We start from the raw sequence: 18,780 nt of genomic DNA, 5'->3' as shown, positions 1-18,780 counted from the left end.
GGATACAAAGCCGCAGAGTCGTGGAATTGGTAAATTGTCAAGAGGTCACAGAGAGATGTGCTGCAAACTTCTGTAGCTCAAGAACCATGGTTAGCGTCGCCAACAGTTTGTGAGGATTAGAACTTTAAGCGAACTTAGATACGAAACGAAACCTGAGTTACAATGCTGTTAACCGAGAATCAATTATGGTACCGCCATCTCATTGGCTCGCCAAGTTAGCTTCAGCGCTCTTTCCATGGACTAGACAGCTAATTTCCTGGAAATGCGCGAGGGTCGCCCGGTCTAGCTCGTGCTCAGTCCTGCAGCCAAGTTGTAACACTAGTATTCAGCATTAGCCCAAGCCCACGCCCTACCCCACCGATACTTAACCTCCCCAACCGGCAACTTCAAATGCCTGATCTGTCCCCCGGTTTCGGTATCCCAATTACAACAAGTCACCGCCACACCAGCGACCACCATAGCGAACTTTTTGCTCGGCTCACCCTTCCAGTACCTTCCCATATGCTTCACTGTCTCCTCTGGCTCCTTCGAAAAAGCCTCCATCTTCTCATTGTACGAGACGTGATAGGCAAGCACGAAGCTGTACCAGCGGAGGATCTTCTTATCGCGATGGTTCTTCGAGCGCGATACACGCTCCCATGCTTCCCAACTCAGCTCGCCAGAGAAGTGCGTGATGGTGTTGAATTCGAGGAGAAGGTGTGAGCTGAAGGCGCTGGGCATGGCGTGGATGTAACCCATTGTGCTGCACATGTAGACCAACAGCTTAGTTAGAGCAAACAATGGGATGCACAGCGCTCGGCTTTCGGGTGAGAAACCACATTCCCGGAGATGAAACGTAACGTTGCGGTAGAACTCGTCGCTTGTCTTGCAGAGCTTCATTTCGACAAGCTCGCCGAACACGCGGACCAAGAATCCTGCTTGGGCCTGTGTATTGCCGATGATATCGTCGAAGGTTTGTTGTGTGTCGTTTTCGGGGTGGTGGAGCGGGTGGAGGAGCCTGTCGCGGACGCCGTTCCAGAGGCTCTGGATGAACATAGAAACCCAGTGCTCATCTTGTCCTACTGACAATTCCCAAAGCCAAGGGTTGATGTTGTTCGAGACCGCGACCGGCAAGGTCGCGGAGGCGTTGGCCGCAGATGTTCTAGTGTTTCGCCCTTCCGCTGACGTCGTCGGCATGATGCTTCCTTCCGAAAAGGTTTCAAGATCGCTAGGTTGGCTATTATTATATAAGGGCATACGGCAAGTGGGGCAATCAAGATTCCTATCAAGCCACTTCCTTAAGCACTGGTGGCCAAACTGATGTTGATGCATGCATGGCACCGTGACTGGCTTGTGGTTGCTGGCGTTAAACGCCACGTCGCAAAGCGTACATTTGGCGGGCTTGATGAGCTGGCTGAGGAACTGGCCTTTCGTTGGAAGCGTGCGGAAAGACATGTTGGGTGGCGGATCTGCGAATGGTTTGGCTCGAAATGCTTGAAGAGAATCCGGAACATATATGCAAGCTCGCCCATTGTGCATAAAATAATGTTTTCGTGGGGAGCCGGGCTCCTGATACAGTTTTGGAGGAAAGGGAAGAAGGGGGGTAGTACTCAAACAATGCAGTAAATGCCTTCATGGTCGCCTTATTCGGTTTCTACTGTACGATGTAGTTACTCAGAATATGCCACCCTTGCTAGACCTCACCGAGCTACATTTGGTGCTTAGCGACTACCTAGGTACACGATCAAATATGGATGCCTCGGCTACACTTCCACAGAGATTACTCTGCCGTCTCTCCTATGGCATTGTGCATTGCGAGAGATTGCATAAGCCCTCGGTCTTTTACGGTTGGTGTAGTTCGGCCGAACTCTGACTGAAATCATGTCGAGCTTTGGCAGACCACCAAAGCTTACCATCCCCCTCAATCAATTGTAGCTGCTTATCTAGAGGCCACGTTTTATCGCAAGATATCTTCTCGTTCCGATCGTGAAATCTTCCATCGAGCGTGCTTCAGTGCATTCGAGGTTATCTTTCTGGAACCGGTCCGGACCTGCTACTCCCAAGTCCAGTTAGCGGGCTACCGTTCTCGGGATTGCGAGTTAATGATAATTTTGCGAAGATATGATGTTGAGGAGAGAGAAGCTTGCGTTGATGCAAGGGTTGTGGAGACGAGAAGGTTGATGGCTGAGGAGATGCGTCCCATGGCGCGATCGCGTCTCAACCTCGGAACAGAAGTGAGTCCAAAACACGCTGATGCCCAACTGATGCCTAAGCCCTTATGAGTTCACGTGAAAATCTCATTCTACACTCGGGCTTGCATTTTCCAAGCTTGCGACTTGGGAGTGAAGGGTGAGGAATGAAAGAAAAACCAGACAATTTATCGATCATGTTCGATCTCCAAGACATCGTTTGTTGGCTGCCCTTAGAACCTGTACCGTTCGCTTTCGTTACGGACACAGCTACAACGCAGGAGGTCATCAAGCCGAGCGCCTCCCGCACGTGACATAGAACTTCCAATGCTTCCCCTTCTCCGGCCTGAAGTCCTCGCGCATCTGCTCCTGCCAGCGTCCAACCTGCTCTTCCGTATACCCATGTCTCTCGTTGACTTTGAGAATGACATGCATGAACATTCTCGGCATCTCCGTCGCCACGTACTCTCCGAATTGCTTCATCTCCTCTCTTTCTTCCCATTCTCCTCCGAACGGCCAGTAGTACTCCTCCACTCTAATGTCAACTAGGCCTACACGTAACATTAGTGAGTGAATCAAGAAGACGGAATAGGATAGACAGACCTGCGTCTCTCATCCAGCCTGCAGCCCTGCTCCCGCATTCAAAGTCGAGTCCGCGGTCCTCCGCTGATTTCCGAAGCACCTTGAGCCACTCCCACTTGTCAGAGATAGCATTGCTAGACTCATCGTACCAGATCCAATCCATGTCATGCACTTCCACCCAGCCATTGGGAGCTAGTAGAGAAGCCGCTGTGCGCAGGTATCCAGGCCAGTCTGAAAGGCCGCATAGAAGGAGCCGGGAGTAAATCAAGTCGAAGTGGCCGTTTCTGATCGCTTCCATGCCCGTGCGCTCTGGGGATGCGAGCGCCAGACCACTATCTTTTGGCGTCTGACCATTATCCAGGTTCAAGATATCGCCTTGGACGAACTCAATGTTGCTGGGGACCTGACGTCCAAGGATGTTCGGAACAGGTGTAAGATCAAGACCGAACACCCGAGCAGTGGGATATCGCGTAGCAAGAGCGGTGGTGACGACGCCGGTGCCACATCCTACGTCAAGAATTTTGCTAGGTTGAGAGCGTAGGGTTGAATGGATTATCTTATCGGACATCAAGGCAGAGAGATGGACCGCTTGGGTTTCGAGGCGCACATGCTCTGGATCACTAAAGCGAGGTCAGTAGTGCAAAAGCTATGGAGGGGTCCATTATGGATCACGTACTCGTTTGGGAGAGTATATTGTGCTCCCTTAACGCTGTGGTAGCGGCGGTCTTTTGGTTGAGGATATGTTTCGGTGGTCGCCATTGTGAGTTGCTATCTGTGGAGGATGAAGAATTGTGGGATTCTTTGGGCAATGCAATTTCTCCGCTGCAAATGAGGGAGTCTTTTATACCCCGAAAGCCCCTCTTAGGCCTTCCCTGGATAAGAAGATAAAAGAGAAAGGGTGGATACATCATGACGATGACAATGTGGAGACCTCCCAGGAATCCGAGGTGACCGCATATGGCAGATTGCTAGAAATGCAAATCAACGTGCCATCAACGCTAGGTTTGAGATCAGGAACCTTACCGAAAAGCATCACTAGACAAGCATTCTCGTACACAAGCTTACCACAAATAAGCTTACGCCCGTCCCGCAGAAAGTGCCGGAAAATCGTAGTGGGGTGCAACGTGAGAAGCGTGAGGGGTTGTGCTGATCCCTTTACCATCTGACTAACCCTAAATATTAGGCGTGCAGTTTTGGACGCCGGACCCCTGAAGTGCTGAGTAACTGTAGCCGGAATGAAGCGCGAAGTTGAAGCGGACGGTGTTTGTATCAGCGTCAAACGTGCTTTTCTCCTTGATTCGGATCTCCATTCTGGTTTCTTCTCGATTGCTGACGTGTTTGTCCACGTGTGAGCTTCGTATGAACCCCGTCCTAGTATAAACCATGTCCCAAATACCTCTCACTCATCTAGTCCCAGTGTTCCAAGTATGTCTGGCGGGAACTGCAATGACGTATCATAACTGGGTGGCCGATCCCATCGAGAGCCGTAGCTCCTAGGCGACGTTCGCCACATTTTCGAAGCGCTCATTCATCCGCGTTGGAACTTGCCAGAGCCAATATATAGACAATATGTACGAAGCCGAAGATGATGACCAGGACGAGGCCGAAGATGGGTTTTCCTAGGTACGCTATCGATAAGCCCGGAACGCTAAGCCGGATTGAGCTTGCTTACGTGTGCACTCCAGGCTTGCAACCACCAGCACCACAGCACATTCCATCGCGAGAGTAGGCACAATAACTGTATAAACACCATTTCATTCACTATACCGCGAGAATGGAATTGCATCACCGGGACGACGTCGTCGAGCCGAATATACCCGCCCTTTCCTGCCCCTCCACCATCGGACAGCTCGGATCCAAGCTAGAAAGCCACGCCGCAGCACAACTCGATCAACAATACAGCCCAAAATATATGCATTGCCCTCGTACAATGAATGGTGTACTCCATTATACCCTGGGCTTTGGGGAGTGATCCCGTCTATCCCCTAGGGGCGGCTGCGCCCAACGATGTGCGAGCACAACCGCTTCCAAGCACGGCCGCATACAAAAGGCGCCAACCTCTTCTCCACACTACAGCATAGCTTTTGAGTCCAGAGATATTCAACTCCATAGCCGGATCCATGGACAAGGAACGCTTCATCCGCAGCTTGGCTCTGCCGGACGAGGACTGCCCCATCTGTAAGTTGCCGTACAGCCCTGAAGAGTTTCCCGTACGAACTGCATGCGGGCATTGGTTCCATCGAGAATGCCTCGTGCAGGCCGTCGAGCATGCACCCTCTCCGCACACGTGCCCCTATTGCCGCGATCCTATGTACTCCCCGGGAGAAGACGAAGAAGAAGACGACGACGAAGACGACGACGAAGACGAAGACGAAGAAGACGAAGACGAAGACGAATACGAAGAATACTACGTCGGCTCCAACTGGATACCAAATCTTGGAGGGATGAGCTATGGACGTATGTGGAAAGAGCGCTGGGATAAGGTTGCTGACTTGTCCGATGCTGAGCACGCCGCGCTGGTAGGTTACATCTGGCGCACGATACGCCGCTACTCGGCCCTCAATCTCACCGACTCGGGGGCTTTCACACACCTAGCGACCGTTCACTTGTTGACTGGTATCATGCTCAATGTTGGCCGCGACATATATCGAGATCCCGACTGCCCGTTTTCGGACGCCCTACTGCGCTACATCGAATTCTCCGCCATCCGTATAGACGACCACTTGTCTCTGCCTGTCATCGAAAGGCGGTTCGGCGACGAACCTCTTCGTTCTCTGATCAAGATGATGATGAGCCTACATAGCTTCATCCCGGCTGACAGCCTCTCTACTGATATTGCCCTCCTTTGCTGGAAAGCCGCTATGGTACTTTTCAAGTACCGGGAGTCTTATTTGGCGCTGGCTACCGTAGACGAAGCCACTCTCGTTATTCATTTCCTACTCGTGATTGAGAACCTGAGTATCGTAAATGGGAGCACTGAGCAGCGGATGATGTTTGAGCGAACTTCCTATTTCTGGTACCTGGTTAACTTTAATCTCAACCTGGACCACTCATTTCAGTTCCGGCGATCTCTGAGGCGGGAAGTGCTCCATCTTCAACAGATGTCAGGATCTCAGGACTCGCCCGTGTTCACTGGTGCCCCTTCTGAATCTGAAGAGGTTTGTCGCATTATGCTTAGCCCGTTGCTCCAGACTAGCAATCCATTTTCAAACGGTCATAGGCGAAGTTTCTAGAGCCAGGTACAGAAGCAGGCGATCTTCCTTCTACTTCCGCCGACCCGCTTTATTTCAAGTGCACCCCTTCGCGAATAGGCATCAATAATACATTACATCAAGATATCTGTAGGTAAATGTTTCCCTTTGTGTAAGTCTCGTCACAGAATTTTCATTCATCTTCGTCATCCAAGGTACTGACCATTCCTAGCCACTGGTCAGCCCTGCACGTTCCGAACTGTCGCACCAAATCTCAATTCGGCTCAACGAACGCCTTCCAGTTAGAGTTGCCAAATGCTTTTCATAGAATGGATCTCGGCAAACTCTATCTTTTGTCCGTCGAGACTTTCCATATCGCTTACAGCAGATTTTTCTCGCCTGCCCAACGCCTTCTAGTCGACCATATAAATCAACCAATTTTTTTCTACTCATTTCTATAACATCTTCTAACGCGCATCTTCAATCTTCCTCGCATCTTTCTCACACCCTTGTCAGCAGTCCATCTTGAAAAGGCAAAAACCATGCGACTACCCTCGCGGACCGAGTTCGTCGCCAACCTCACCTTTGCGGCCCTCCCGCCCGTCTTAGGAAATGAGAACATTTCCTACCAATGCCGGAGCTGCCTCCTACATTTCGATCTCGACAATGCGATCCGCGCAGATATCGCATGCGGTCACAATCACTGGTGCGGGGCCTGTCTCTGTAGATTGGCCGTCTGCGATAGAAGGGAGGGCGCGAATAAGTGCCCGGATTGCGGGACGGTGCTTTGGCGCAGAAATGCACGTGATGGATCTGCGATGCCTGCCCGGGGCCGGAGGACTGATCAGTCGCGCGGGGTTTCTGGTGCGCATGATCTAGGTCGCTCGCGCCTGTGCGATTTGGTGGTGAGTCCGTTCCGACATGATCCCCGGTGGGGACTGACCTTTCTAGGTTGACAGCCGCCCGCTACCTAGGTTTCCACCGCGCGGACAGCAGGATTTGAGCGGCGCTTACAGCGAACACTCTCTGGCCGTTCTGTCGCAAGCGTCCGCCGGTATATTCTACATGAACCCTCAACCCGCATACCCAGGCCAACAACACCGGTACGTGCCACGACCCGATGGAGCGCATCACCCGTACAATGACCCCAGAGTGGTGCATAATGCGCCACTGCACACGCGACATCAGACGGCTACATACAACACACGGCCGGCGCAAGGTCCCCTACGCTACCCGGTCGCCAGGCAAGAAGCACCACTAAGCGCAACACCATACCGCCACCAGCGTGCCACAATCTTCACGGTGTCAGGGCAGCCAGCTCCACAACCACCGCCTTCGCGTTATGTGCCGCGTCGTCACGATCCCGTGTATGACAGCGCCGCACCGTTAGTGCCGGTGAACCGCTATTGTGCGAATCTTGCACGAATTTGGCGGGCATGAACCAGACGACTGTTCCAACAAAGCGAGAATTTCCAATGAGAGGACTGTGATCGACGTTTTTAGCCGTAGCTCCGAGGCGATACTGCGTTAGGAACGTTCATGATATTCGGACTTTGGCTTCTGAGAAGTGAATTGGGGATGAGGCGGAGTTGGAGGAGTGTTGGCGCGTTGCGTTCGATTGGAGTTGCAGATGACGGAGTGCATTATACCCAATCCAGTTTTTTCATGGTTTACTAATGTCACCCACGGTCCTTTGTTTAATGGATACCAGTTACGGATTTGCTTGGGCTAGGTTGGGCGCATTGGCATTTTTGTCCTATGGTACAGAATCCCGGTGCAAAATTTTCAGCTCCAAGTTGAATAATTTTGCCTGTCGGCGCCAGCACCGGTTTCAAATGTTTGCCTGTTTGCAGAGCCCACTATACCGTTAATCTTGAATACATAATCGCAGCACCGAACAATTCAATCTGCCCGTTTGAGGGTGCGTATGCAGCCAGTGAAGAAGACTGCCCCGCTGCATTGTCCATACTGGAGGTTTCTGCCTATAGCTAGGACACGACTCGGAAGAGGCAACGCGATTTTCTCGATGGCAGAGAAACGTCCGCAACTTACGCCCAGAGCAGCTAATCACCAGTTATCCCACCACTCCGATGCCCCTACCTTCTCTACACCCACACTTTCCTACCCCAGCGTCGCCAGCATCCCCGTCTTCCCATGACACCCCACATACTCAAACACCTGCTGCCCCGGCTCCAACACCGCCACCTCATGCCAAAGCTTCAACTTCATCTTCTCCCCCAACTCCTTCGCATACTTGTGAAACCGTCCAAAGATATCAAGGTGCGTTTTATGCCCCTTACACCACGTCTCCAAGCTCGCGAGCTCATCGAAGTACGCCAGGCCAAACGTGCGCTCTGTATCCGCGCTAAACGTCGCAGACGAGAGGACCGACATAAAGCGGCAGCTATAGCAGCCGATTGCCTCGCCTTCGTCGCGGAGGAAGTCCATTCCCGCGATGAGAACCGGGTGCATGGTTGAGAGGTAGAGGTCGCGTTCTTCGGGGGTTGTGCTAGACCAGTCTTGCCCCGAGCGGATCATGGTGAGGTTCTTGCGGCCGGGGATGCGGATCCTACGTTTCGATGTATCTGTATCTCCTCCATACGCCTTATCTCCTGCGGTCGTTCCTCCCTTCTCGCCAGCCAGCTCGTCGCCCTGCGCAGCTGGAAGTCGATCCCGCATACTACCCCAATACGCATGCTCTTTCACCGCGCCACTGATACTGTCGCGCATATGCGCCGATCCCTCGCGGATATCCGTCCGCGAGAGCACAGTCTCGAAGCGCTCCATAGACGGTAGAAAGGCTTCGAGAAAGTATCCACAATCTAGCGTTTCAGCGTCCAGTGCGTCCCACCATGCGCCGAAGCCGGAATCTGCTTTCCAGTCACGGAAAGCCTGGGTCGAGGGCCAGTATGCGATGAGGGCTATGTTGAAGTATCCGGCGTCGGTGTAGGAGCTGGGTTCCCAGAATGAGGGGAGGGATTCTGAGGGCCCGGATGTTACGAAGGAGAGCAATTTGGTGAGGGTGGGTGTGGGGAGTGTGGGAGAAGATGGGGAGGATGGGTACTGGAGGCCTAGTACGGCCATTGCGATGTCTGTGATGGAGGAAGGGAAGCGGTTTACGTATGAGGGGTATGGGGGTGCGGCTTTTGAGGATGGTTTGGAGGGGATTGTGTGAGGTTGGAGGAGGTGTTGGGAAATTGCGGATTCGAGGTCGTCGCTGGAGGCCATCTTGAGGAGATGCAAGTTAATGTGCAAGGCCGTCTGAGCAGGACTTGCGAAGAGATGAGGGGGTTTGTGGACGTCCTATGAAGCTCCTACTTTTAACTGTGACTGACAGCGCTAACTGTTCGGCGCCCTCCTGCACACCCCGCCTGCAAGGCAGGTTACACGGTGTTTCCCTGGGGAATCTGCACATCATCCAGATCCGTCCTAGTCGATCGTACAGCGCTGATTGGGCCATTAGATCAGGCCTCCCGCACGCACCCTTCACATCTTGACTCCTCTACTCAAAGATCAACTTGCAGCACATCTCCTCCCACGCGCATCATTTTTCTCTACTCGTTAATCCGATGCAACCACACCTCCTGCTCCGCCCTCGCACTATACGCACTCACCCCCAGCACGCCCTGCATCTGGCCAACGCCCACAAAAAGAATCTGCCGCGCGACAAACCAGCGAATCCCCTCCGTGCACGGCGGACTCGTCAGACTCCCCTGGTACGTCCAGAACTCATTGAACCACTTCACATCCTCCATTGCGGGCGTGAGATCCATTTCAATCGGCTCCTGGACGTCTAGCTCCGTAAACGGGATGAAGGAAGGCAGCTGCGTGAAGAACGCCGAGTCGACATTGCCAGGGTCGAGACGCAGGGCGAGCACGGCGCGCTCGTCACCGGAGGAGTCGACGTGCACGAGGTGCAGCTCGGCCTTGCTGCGGTCGCCGCCTACCGAGTGGTCGGCGGGGGCGTGGATGTGCCAGCCTTTCAGATACAAGGTCTCATTGTCGTAGCTGATGCTGGGGTGCGTCGTCCAGTCTCCGTCGTGCGCCACGGTAAACGCGGGCCCGTAGCCCCAGTTGTAGAAGTTACCGGAAACTGGGGAAGAGTAGTTGAAGGTGGGGGCGTGGTTTAGGGAGAGCCCGTTGCTGAGGGAGAGGGCGATGGGCGATTGTTGGGTCCCGTTTTGGCAGAGGGAGTAGGAGGGGTGGATGGTGTGCCAGTTGTACGAAGCTTCGTAGGCCCATTCTGGGGAAGAGTTGTTGGATACGGAAGGGTCGGCGGTGCGTTTCCGGAGGGGCGACAGTTTGTTGTTTTGGTGCTGAGGGCATGCTGACCCTAGAGGCAAGAGAGCTGTGAGGGCGAGGAGCGATGGAAGCAACATCGTGGAAAGTGGAAACGCTGGACTTTTGGTAAGGAAACCGACACTGACGGTAGGAAAGACGACGATCTTAAATGGAAGCCTGTGCTCACCTCCGCATCCACTCCGCTAAGTACTATTCCCAAAAAAGGCCTCCATCACAAGAGCGCCAAGTTCGCTTCTTTCATCCCAACTCCATCACCTCGCACCCACCACCGCCAAGATCCCGTTTCCTGCCATCCTCCAGCTTAGCCACTCAGCACGCGTCATCCCTCCTCCATTCCGCCAAGCCCCAAGACGATGCTGCTCATGAGCGGTGATGGTCGTTTTCGCCTTCCAAGACAGGAACGCCTTGTAGGCGTATTCAGCAACCCGGAACTAGCGATTGGCGCTCCCGAGAGATTCGGGCCGAGCCAATAATGCCGATCTTGGAGGAAAACGGCTCGGTGGCTTGGGCGGGCTCATTTCGCTTCGCCAAGAGGCTTCCGGTTCGGGCGGCGCTGGGCTTGGCAGGGGAGCAGGGTCGGAAGATGGATTTGATGATGAAGACTTCTGGACTTTGAGGTTTGTTAGTGTGGGTTTGGAAGAGTAGGAGTTTGGGTTCGTTGGGGAATGTGCGGAAGGCGGCGGATGCGCATTCGGGCCGGAGAGACGGATATTGCGGCTTTGCGCAGTCAAGGTAAAATTTCGTCCCAAGATGGCTATTAGTCTGCGGTTTGAAGGGTTGAAGAAGGAAAGGGATGGGTGTGGGCAGTGTGAGTCAAATTGTGAGATTTCATTGCCTTTCTAGGTTGTAGCTTATCTAACATTGCCTAGGCATTCTCTAAACACGGCGCAATGCGTTCAATCTTGTACTTGAAAGTTGAAAGCCTGCCGTCCACAACGTACCTGGATTCGATCACGCGTGCTTCGCCTCTTCTCTTTTAGCTTGCAGGACTGCATCTGCATGTCCAGCCGGCGCTTGCGCCTCTCCCCTCGCCGCATCCTCAGGCTCTTCATCCTGCACGATGGCATGCAGCTTCACTCCATTCACAATTCCGACCTTCCAGATTACGAACGCCGAAGGGATGATACAAACCGCGAAGAAGGACATATTAACAGCAACAGCCCCTGAAAGCGGAAACCTGGTCTGATCGATCGAGTTGATGCCGTACGAAATGGCCTGCCCACAGCTCTCGATGCCACGGATGATCGCACTCAACCGAATAATTTCGCCACCGTTCTTGTTAACCGTACCAATGAGCCAGTACAGATAGTCATACATGAGGTTGAACCCGACGAGCATGAGGATATAGACACAAACTGCGCGGCCGAAGCCGTCATCCAACCAGTCGAAGGTGGGTCTGACATCTCGCCGTTCGTACTGCTTACATACTACCATGGCGTAGATGTAGAGCGACGACTCAAAGGCGTAGATGAAGACGAAAGCTGCGATAGCGCGCGTGTTGACAGTCGGACGGCGCCAGTCGAGCCAGAAGCCGAGACAGAAATTTGCAATGATGACGCAGGTACTTGCGACCAGAGAAGCGAGAGCGCGAGAGCGGACTGTGAAGTAGGTAGCATTGTAGGTGGAGAAGAATGCTTCGGAGAAGACGCATTGGGATATCATTGGCGTGAGGAGTAGGATTTCCTTTCGGCAGACGAGTTTCCACATTGCGCGCAGTTCCACTTTGAGATCTTGCGGAAGAATGATCTTGACGGGAGTCTTGTCGGAACGTTGGACCTTCTCGGGATTCGAGAGAGCTGCAGCGACGAAGGGTCCAAGTGCTTGGATGGAGATGAATATGAGGTACGTGTTGACGCTGATATGGCCGCGCATGTCAGCTTTCGCATTGACACCGAGCGAGACAGCACCTCCGATCATCTGACCCACGATGCGGCTCGCAAGCCAGAAAGCCAGATACCTTCCTCTCTTGTGCTTCTCCGGATACGCAAGAACGATAGCTCCCTCAGTGAGCCAGAAGATACCGGAAAAGACGCCATCGATGACGCAGGCCACCATAAGGTACCAGTTGTTGCCGTACTTGACGTGGGTGTACAGACTGGCGGCGTAGATGGGGAATCCGACCATGCCAGAGACGAAGGCCCATTTCAGCGAGATTCGGGCGATGATCCAACTGCCGAAGATGCAGATGAGGAACTGGAGGCAGAAGATGACACTGTTGGCAGCGTTGACATATTCCGGGTTTTCTGCGCCGCCTGCTCCGAGACCGTTGATGGCAGCCCATAGACCGGGCGCGATGAAGGCGCAGATAGCTACGACAGAGATGTTGAAAAAGGTCGTGCGGTACCACGTTCGCTTGTACGAGACGTCGTTACCGGGGGCGATCTCCGCTCGTTCAGTCGCGGAGGTGATCGCTTCAGGATCGGACTTGCTTAGGTCATTATCAGACGGATAGGTGGCCATTGCGATACGTCAAGTGGAAAGAAGAGATGGATCAAAGCAAAGAGGAGGTCCGAGACGAGCAGCATTGCTCATGAGAAGGATAGAGATACATCTTATGGGTTAGGGAATGCGCAGTTCTCCGACGCCGAGTCATCTTGTATCCGTGTTTTTGGAAATGAGTATGCCTATCCTCGTGAGGGCGCCGGGGATAATCTGCGAGCTGCGAGGAGACCCACTCCTGGGGAGTTTGGATGACCGTTGACCTGTGTGCGACCATCGGAGAAGAGCCGAAAGTCCCCCCATGGGGTAGCGGGACGGATAAACAAATCCCACTGTACCATATACTATAGGATGTCACAAGTTCGTGTGGACTATGAATGTGAAAGATTGTGTTAGGCTCGTTATAGACGGCGTTTCTGAGGAGGAGATGTCAGTGCACCAAGAGTCCCTCTCTACATGAATAGAATACCGACCGCACTTCAACCTCCTCTTTGTTCTCCATTTGCGATGCGGGAATTAGTGAAGGATTCAGAGAGGACATCGAAGGAGTAATGATCAACGAGCATGTGACGAGGTCCACTAGCGGGGTGATGACGTTGCGCCTACCCCACGTCTTAGCGCCGGGCCATGTCCTACCGTTGAACGCCCACGACGCCCAAGTGGGTATCCCGATGCAGCTACAATTTGTACGATAGTCATCATTTCGGAGTGTTAAAGGAAACATGGCTTCACAGACGAAGAAGGCCATCAATCTTCCATCCAAGGCTGAAAGCCAAGCCCAAGATGACACATCCCGCACCCGTAGACGTACCGACAAGAGATCTCTTCAGACTTGATGGGAGAACAATCTTAAGTACGGGAGGATGAGCCTTCGCGTGATGATCACGGGCACATGCTTACCACGAGATGCAGTATCCGGAGGAGCAGGCGCCGTTGGCACTACTGTCGGCAAGGCCATCCTCGAGAGCGGAGGCGATGCCGTCTTCGTCGACATGGCGCCTTCTCCAAATGCAGAAACGTGGAGTACGATAAACCGTCGATCCTTGCGCGGGGAATCTATACTTACGATCGAATAGAAGCAATTGAAGAGATCGCGGCGGCAAATGGCACGAAAGCGTGGTACCATCAGCTGAACGTTACCGACGCAGACAGCGTCCCGCGAGTCTTCGACACCATTCGGGATGAACTCCGATCGCCCCTTCGTGGCCTAGTAGCTTGCGCGGGTATATCCGGCGAGTGCGATGCCTGCGACTATCCGATCGACGCTTTCCGTAAGATCCTAGATGTGAATATCAACGGGACGTTCCTAGTCACCCAGGCTGTGGCGAAAGAGATGCACCGTGCGAATGTTACCGGAAGCCTTGTCTTAATTGCCAGCATGAGTGGATGGGTGAGCAACAAGGTATGTCTTCTCTCGCTCCGCGAAAGTCACGGGAAAAGTCTGACGGTTATTAGGGCATCAACACAGCGCCCTACAACGCCTCCAAATCTGCACTCCACCAGCTCGCTCGCTCCCTAGCTGCCGAATGGGGGCACCCGCAAAACACCTTCCCGGGCCGGACTCCGGGCGACGCCAATCCAAACCCGCAGGCAGAACGCAAAGCATATCCGCCCATCCGGGTCAACACGATAAGCCCCGGCCACATCGAGACGCCGATCAGTGAGGCCGCGCGCGTGAGGGGACTGACTGACGAATGGGCTAAGCAGAACATGCTAGGGCGCATTAGCCAGGCTGAGGAGTACAGGGCTCCTGTGCTGTTTTTGCTGGGCGAGGGCTCGAGCTATATGACTGGCGCGGTACGTAAATGCTACCATGAAGCGAAACGGAAGAGGACGACTGCTAATGCTCTTGGCTAGGATTTGCGGATTGATGGTGGACATTGCGCGTGGTAGAAGACGCTGGGACAGAGATCCACAGTGCTGGAGGCGGGGAGTAGACGCTTGCCGGCGGAACGTTGAACAATGAGTGGGCACCAATGCATCGTGTAAATATAATGCATTGCACGATATGCGAAGTATACAAGGTCCCTATGGCTTCATAACCGCAACACCCATACTGTCCTCTACACTCCAATACTAGAACGAGGCCGATAATCACGCCGTACCAAGAAAAATGCCACACACCATGCAGGCCCGTCCCCAAAAAGCCGAACTCGAGAAGCGACTCTTCAAAGTCGCCAACCGCGTCGCCCACGAGCAAGCCTCAGTAACCCAATGGAGTTCCTTCCACGTATGGAACTCCCTCTGCCATTTCAACACAGCTGACGACGTCTCCAAGGTGGGCGACGGTATATGGGACGACATGGCCCCCTTTGCGCACTGTGTAGGAATGGCTACCCTCGTCACCAAAACCCTTCGCGCAGCTCTTCAAAAGACACCAGACCTCGCCGACTACGCAGACCACGTGCAGCTAATGGCATGGAAGGCCGGAGAGCATATCACCAGCGAACGCCACTTCCACGCGCTAACCGCCATCCAGCTCAGCACGCACTGCATCGTGATCGACCTCGTCGCGCAAGCATCTGCCTTCGAGATCCCGCTAGGCGGGTACTACCAGTGCGAGGACCGGATAAACCTCATGTGGGACGCGGTCGACTGGTTCAACTACGAGTACACTATGCGTTACGGCCAGCAGGAACTGCAGTTCGTACAGCGCGACGAGAACGGTAAGCGCGTGCGTGACAATATCTCCCCGCTGTTTCTGCCCATCGACCCGACAGCTGCGCTGACCAGCCTTGCCTTCCCGGCGTGCGAGACGCTGAAGCGGACGCCCTTTGGCCGCCTACCGGGTAGGAAGTACATCCAAGCGCGCGCATTCCTCGACCAGAAGCCCACGGCCCTCGCGTTCACTGAGATCGGGGCCAGGTACCTCGCCATGACGTGTCAAGTGCGCGTCGACTTCGGCGCTAGGCAGCTGGTCTTCCAGATCCCGTATAAGGACTGGCTGCTCAGGCCAGAGAACCGGCACTATCGGGGCGATCTGGAATGGTTTGGGGTGCTTGAGCGGTGTCATCCGAATCTAAAAGATGCAGTGGCTTACTTTACAGTTAACTTAGGCCCTCCCCAGGCTAGGAATGTCGTGGAGGTCGAGGGCCTAGCTGTGGTGCATTTGATGGATAAGATTTGCTCGAAGCTAGGCCTCCCAGACGGCGAAATTGTCCACATTGCTAGGGTGGTAGTGGATGTGTGGAAGAATCTGGAGCTCGAGATGAGTGGCGCGCATTCAGAGTTGGCTGCAGAGTCAGGATGCCGAGACAGAAGACAGTAATTTAGAAGGTTGAGATGCGAGTGGGGAGGCGGCGCAGAAGGTCGCTGGGCTGCACGTCTGTGAATCTATTTTCAACGGCGCAGTGGACGCCGTGGAGCGCGACGAGTCTTCTCGGGGCATGATGACGATGACGCTGTTCTCTTTGTTGTAAGCTGAGACCGCTGGCAGGACTTGTAGTCTTAGATGCTAATGAGATCTGATGGAAATCCTGAGATTGGGAAATGGAGAAGTGTGGTGAGTTATTCTTGGCACAAAGTGCGAGGATGTTGTTGTTTAGCTCAAGTCTCGGAGGTAAAGCGGAGATAATGGAGTCACGTGATGTTCGACTCTACGATCTGGCGGACCAGATAGCTTGTTAGAAAGTATTTGAGATATTTTCATATTGGGAGACAGATTGGGTGGAATACGAAATATAGTCGTGCGCCTTACTAGACGCTGGCGTAGGCTAGGCGCCGAAGTATCCGAGCGAAGAGGCTGTGCCGGCTCGCTCCTCATCCGACACAAACAACTCATCAAACAACGCACTCTTTTGCGCTCAAACATCGCGGCACCTGAGAAACACGGCCTAGGAAGGCCTTGCCATCGGCGCGCACAGCATCCGATACTCTCGGTTCCAAGGTTCCTTTCCAGCTGGCTAGCACGAGCCGGCCTCAGGATGGGCCGTGATTTCCGCTGCGGTTTGTAGGAACCATGGGACGTTCCTCCAGTCAAATGCTTGTCGGAGGAAACCCCAAACCCGTTCGCAACACCAAAGAAACAACAGATCAATTGTCGTGCTAGCGAGGTTCCCCTTGTTTCCGTCCCGAAACGTGCCACCCCTCAGCATCACCCAACTCCAACACACAACTCCCATCAGGACTAGATCGTTCCCCGCATCTTCAGCTAAGCTTCCCAAGCCGTCAACCAAGCTTTCACATTCAGGCGTGCTTACAAACACGTCGCCAATGAAAACGCTAGCCGGTCTATTTTAGAAACGGTGTTCTTTGTTTGGCAGCCAGCCTCTGACCTCAGCCTCAATCGCCGAATGCTTAGCTGCATCAGCACCACCAGCGGCTGAGGCCTCGCGTCTCGGTAGCGCAATTTCCCGGCCTCATGAGGCGCACCGCATCGCATGTGTTTGGCTGATACATTTTTGGACTCGATTGGTGATGGTGAGGCGTCTGCTGATGCTGTCAGCTCTCGAGCCGCGCCCGCGCCGCAGTCCTGAAAGAGGGATGCTGTCGACTCCGTTTGCGGACGGTCCAGCCAGGGCCGAGACACGATGAAGCGCGTATATAACAATAGGTACGTCCCTGATTTGTGGTTCCATCACTCGTCTCATCTTCCGCGTTTTCTCCGCCTCTACCTATTCAAATAATCGTAATACCGCATATCGACAAGATGCGCTCTTCGATAATATACAGCGCCGCTCTCTTGGCTGGCGTCGCCTCGGCCCTTCCGACAAACAAGCGCGGCGACTTCTCTCCAGATAATGTCTACTTCCCGCTGGCAAATGGGTTCCCGAACCCTTCGCAGGACCAGATCATGGCCATCCAGAAGCAAGCGGACGGCACGCTGCCCAACGGCCCTCCACCACCAACGCTAAGCCCAGAGGGCGTCACGAACTTGAAGCTCATTGCCCTCAACGAGCTCTTCGAAGTCGCGTTTTACACCGAGCTCATCTACAACGTCACCAACAAACTGCACGGCTACGATCTTGGCTACGGGCATGAGTATGTGCTGGATACCCTGACGGCAATTCAAGCGCAAGAAGAGCTCCACCTACTCAACGCCAACGGCGCGCTCCAGCACTTCAACCAAGAGCCCATCCAACCCTGCAAATACAGCTTCCCAGTCACAGATTTCCAGTCCGCCATCGCCCTCGCCGGCACCTTCACAGACGTCGTCCTCGGCACGCTGCAAGACGTGAACCAGATCTTCGCCAAGAACGGCGACGACGGGCTCGTCCGCGCCGTCTCCTCCGTCATCGGCAACGAAGCCGAGCAGGAAGGCTTCTTCCGGCTCGTGCAAAAGAAGCGTGCCTCGTCGCAGCCCTTCCTCACCACCTCCGCGCGCGACTTCGCCTTCACCGCCATCCAGGGCTTCACCGTCCCCGGCAGCTGCCCCAACATCAACACCATCCCGCTCAAGACGTTCAAGCCGCTCGCCGTCGTCTCGCAGAACATCCAGCCCGCCACCCAGAACATCAAGTTCTCGTTCGCGAAGGCGGATGCGGGGACCGAGGACTGGGCGTCGCTCAGCGTCGTCTACATCAACCAGCAGAACGTCCCGATCGTCAAGTCGCTCCAGAATCCGAATGTTGAGGGCGATATGGTGGTCTTCGAGGCGCAGTTCCCGTTCGATGAGTTCCTGATGCATGGGCTGACTATTGCGGCGGTTACGAAAGGGTCTGGACCGTTCGCCAGCGCCGATGCGGTTGCGGAGGCTGCTATCTTTGGGCCGGGGCTTATTGAGATCGATTAAGAATCTCGGGATTGAAAAGGAAGGTTCGCATAGCGATGGCGTTTAGGGATGGTCTGGGTTATACCCTTCCTTTGTGTTTTCGACAACCTAATTAGGCTTGTATTCTAGACCTGCTTGAGATTTTGTCAATCTTTAATGTAATGTCTTTTGAATGAACTTTTCGAAGCGCTGTTGCAAAAGAGGCCGTGGTGCATGTGAAACTGAAAACGGTCCATGCGCGGTGGAATCCGGACAGTGGCGTAGGTGTAGCTAGTGCATAACAACAATCGAACCAATCAGAGACCTAGGATATCGCTTGAATAGCCACTCAGAGCGTGGGATCCATCTCTATGTCCGATAAGGCCGAGCTCATCCATCCCTCAGAGCA

At 53.9% G+C, this 18,780-nt stretch overlaps 10 protein-coding genes across 10 annotated transcripts; 5 read left to right on the top strand and 5 right to left on the bottom strand.

Moving 5' to 3' along the window:
- Positions 1-318: 318 nt before the first annotated feature.
- On the bottom strand, positions 319-1,434 carry BU26DRAFT_566185 (uncharacterized protein; the record flags this gene model as incomplete). The annotated part of the gene is made up of 1 exon (XM_033833481.1): positions 319-1,434. The coding sequence occupies one exon, from the start codon at positions 1,432-1,434 to the stop codon at positions 319-321; it is 1,116 nt and encodes a 371-aa protein (XP_033682202.1).
- A 1,011-nt stretch (positions 1,435-2,445) lies between these two features.
- BU26DRAFT_552025 (S-adenosyl-L-methionine-dependent methyltransferase) lies at positions 2,446-3,509 on the bottom strand (the record flags this gene model as incomplete). Its single annotated transcript, XM_033832133.1, has 3 exons — positions 2,446-2,719; positions 2,772-3,370; positions 3,427-3,509. The coding sequence occupies 3 exons, from the start codon at positions 3,507-3,509 to the stop codon at positions 2,457-2,459; spliced, it is 945 nt and encodes a 314-aa protein (XP_033682201.1). The 3' UTR covers positions 2,446-2,456.
- Positions 3,510-4,870: 1,361 nt separating this feature from the next.
- Positions 4,871-5,983, top strand: BU26DRAFT_606203 (uncharacterized protein; the record flags this gene model as incomplete). Its single annotated transcript, XM_033835644.1, has 1 exon — positions 4,871-5,983. One exon carries the CDS (start codon positions 4,871-4,873, stop codon positions 5,981-5,983), a length of 1,113 nt encoding a protein of 370 aa, XP_033682200.1.
- A 500-nt stretch (positions 5,984-6,483) lies between these two features.
- On the top strand, positions 6,484-7,381 carry BU26DRAFT_506474 (uncharacterized protein; the record flags this gene model as incomplete). The annotated part of the gene is made up of 2 exons (XM_033826913.1): positions 6,484-6,846; positions 6,893-7,381. 2 exons carry the CDS (start codon positions 6,484-6,486, stop codon positions 7,379-7,381), a joined length of 852 nt encoding a protein of 283 aa, XP_033682199.1.
- Positions 7,382-8,062: 681 nt separating this feature from the next.
- On the bottom strand, positions 8,063-9,210 carry BU26DRAFT_597013 (phenylacetaldoxime dehydratase; the record flags this gene model as incomplete). The annotated part of the gene is made up of 1 exon (XM_033834982.1): positions 8,063-9,210. Exon 1 carries the CDS (start codon positions 9,167-9,169, stop codon positions 8,063-8,065), a length of 1,107 nt encoding a protein of 368 aa, XP_033682198.1. The 5' UTR covers positions 9,170-9,210.
- A 20-nt stretch (positions 9,211-9,230) lies between these two features.
- Positions 9,231-10,380, bottom strand: BU26DRAFT_520448 (carbonic anhydrase). Its single transcript, XM_033829290.1, has one exon. The coding sequence runs from the start codon at positions 10,318-10,320 to the stop codon at positions 9,496-9,498; it is 825 nt and encodes a 274-aa protein (XP_033682197.1). The 5' UTR covers positions 10,321-10,380; the 3' UTR covers positions 9,231-9,495.
- Positions 10,381-11,150: 770 nt separating this feature from the next.
- BU26DRAFT_459363 (MFS general substrate transporter) lies at positions 11,151-13,167 on the bottom strand. The gene is made up of 2 exons (XM_033825006.1): positions 13,156-13,167; positions 11,151-13,098 (listed from the first exon to the last, which is right to left on the bottom strand). Exon 2 carries the CDS (start codon positions 12,701-12,703, stop codon positions 11,195-11,197), a length of 1,509 nt encoding a protein of 502 aa, XP_033682196.1. The 5' UTR covers positions 12,704-13,098; positions 13,156-13,167; the 3' UTR covers positions 11,151-11,194.
- Positions 13,168-13,325: 158 nt separating this feature from the next.
- Positions 13,326-15,050, top strand: BU26DRAFT_459360 (NAD(P)-binding protein). Its single transcript, XM_033825005.1, has 5 exons — positions 13,326-13,535; positions 13,595-13,705; positions 13,759-14,084; positions 14,138-14,479; positions 14,540-15,050. Exons 1-5 carry the CDS (start codon positions 13,466-13,468, stop codon positions 14,573-14,575), a joined length of 885 nt encoding a protein of 294 aa, XP_033682195.1. The 5' UTR covers positions 13,326-13,465; the 3' UTR covers positions 14,576-15,050.
- BU26DRAFT_343700 (uncharacterized protein) lies at positions 14,686-16,061 on the top strand. Its single transcript, XM_033822346.1, has one exon. The coding sequence runs from the start codon at positions 14,796-14,798 to the stop codon at positions 15,948-15,950; it is 1,155 nt and encodes a 384-aa protein (XP_033682194.1). The 5' UTR covers positions 14,686-14,795; the 3' UTR covers positions 15,951-16,061.
- A 1,006-nt stretch (positions 16,062-17,067) lies between these two features.
- Positions 17,068-18,459, top strand: BU26DRAFT_343692 (late sexual development protein). Its single transcript, XM_033822345.1, has one exon. The coding sequence runs from the start codon at positions 17,331-17,333 to the stop codon at positions 18,411-18,413; it is 1,083 nt and encodes a 360-aa protein (XP_033682193.1). The 5' UTR covers positions 17,068-17,330; the 3' UTR covers positions 18,414-18,459.
- Positions 18,460-18,780: the final 321 nt, after the last annotated feature.

The sequence above is a fragment of the Trematosphaeria pertusa genome, assembly GCF_010094035.1.
Source record: "Trematosphaeria pertusa strain CBS 122368 unplaced genomic scaffold BU26scaffold_9, whole genome shotgun sequence".
In the NCBI taxonomy this organism is placed as follows: Eukaryota; Fungi; Ascomycota; class Dothideomycetes; order Pleosporales; family Trematosphaeriaceae; genus Trematosphaeria; species Trematosphaeria pertusa.
Note: the sequence above shows the minus strand (reverse complement) of the source record. Positions and strands in the feature narration are given on the sequence as shown.